Here is a 1,048-nt window from a genome sequence, read left to right on the forward strand (position 1 = left end):
TGATTTGGGAGACGATGGTTGGGATAAGCTTTGGATCTTGAAGGCGGATTTCCTTGACAGCCATCAATTGGCCGGAGTCAAGATTAATAGCAGTGTAGACGGAACCAAATGTGCCGCCGCCAACAAACTGGCCTTGTTGCCAGCGAAGGTGCACATTGCCAGCCGAGGCGGAGAGCTGCGTCAATGCGCGGTCCGCCTCGTTCGAGTCCTCCAGCACGCGTCCCAGCGCCTGCCTCTCCGCCTCACGGTCCTTGCGCATCTGATCGATCTTGTTCAATTCATCCAGTCGCTGCGCGCGGACGACCTTACTGCTCTCCTCGTCGTCCTTGAGCCGGTTGTAGTCAAGCCTCGATTTGCCGACCATCAATTCCAAGCGCTGTTTCTCGGATTGCGCCGCAACAGTGCCCCTCGCTCCCATGATATCGAAGTGGCTGACAAGTAAACTCATGCAGCGCGCCACCTTCTCTCTTAGCGTGACATACTCCGTTTCGCTGATAGCCATGATGCTTCGGCCTCTAGTCATCATCATTGCAAATTCCAGCGCAACCACAGCCCATCGGAAAGTCTTGCGGTCACTCGCCACGCAGTCGTCGCAGATGAAGCTAACCCAGTCCATGGCAATATGCGTCATCTTCAACTGATGCATAGCCCGGCGCCGCCGATCCATGAATATCGCAGGTCGCTGTCCGAATTCCGTAGCAAAAGCAAAGCAAGTCTGAATCAGCTCCTGATTTTCCAGGCCGGCGGTCTGCCGGCGCACAATCTCCACGCTGTTCATTATGGTATTGCTGAGCTTATACGCGGTGTTGCGGATTATAGTAAGCTCTGACTCGACGCGTTGTAGGTTTGCACGTTGCTTCACAAGGATATCCAATGACACGCCGGTGACTGCTGCGAAGGTAGCATTGGCGTTCGGGAGCCTCTGCCGACCGCCATCCGCCACCACTCGTAACCGTCCAGTCTTGATACCCAGGTGAGGTAGCTGCACATCGCTGTCTATTCTTTCCCATCCCCAGTGCAAGGCTTGTTCGGAGCAAAGGATCAACAC

The 1,048-nt window shown here is 55.2% G+C and overlaps 1 protein-coding gene across 1 annotated transcript; it reads right to left on the reverse strand.

The window, feature by feature from the left end:
* Nucleotides 1-778, reverse strand: WHR41_09697 (uncharacterized protein; the record flags this gene model as incomplete). The annotated part of the gene is made up of 1 exon (XM_069378298.1): nt 1-778. A coding segment is annotated over one exon (778 nt), but the record flags the coding sequence as incomplete, so codon positions are not given.
* Nucleotides 779-1,048: the final 270 nt, after the last annotated feature.

This window comes from Cladosporium halotolerans, assembly GCF_011745625.1.
Source record: "Cladosporium halotolerans strain TM138-S3 chromosome Unknown Sca468, whole genome shotgun sequence".
In the NCBI taxonomy this organism is placed as follows: Eukaryota; Fungi; Ascomycota; class Dothideomycetes; order Cladosporiales; family Cladosporiaceae; genus Cladosporium; species Cladosporium halotolerans.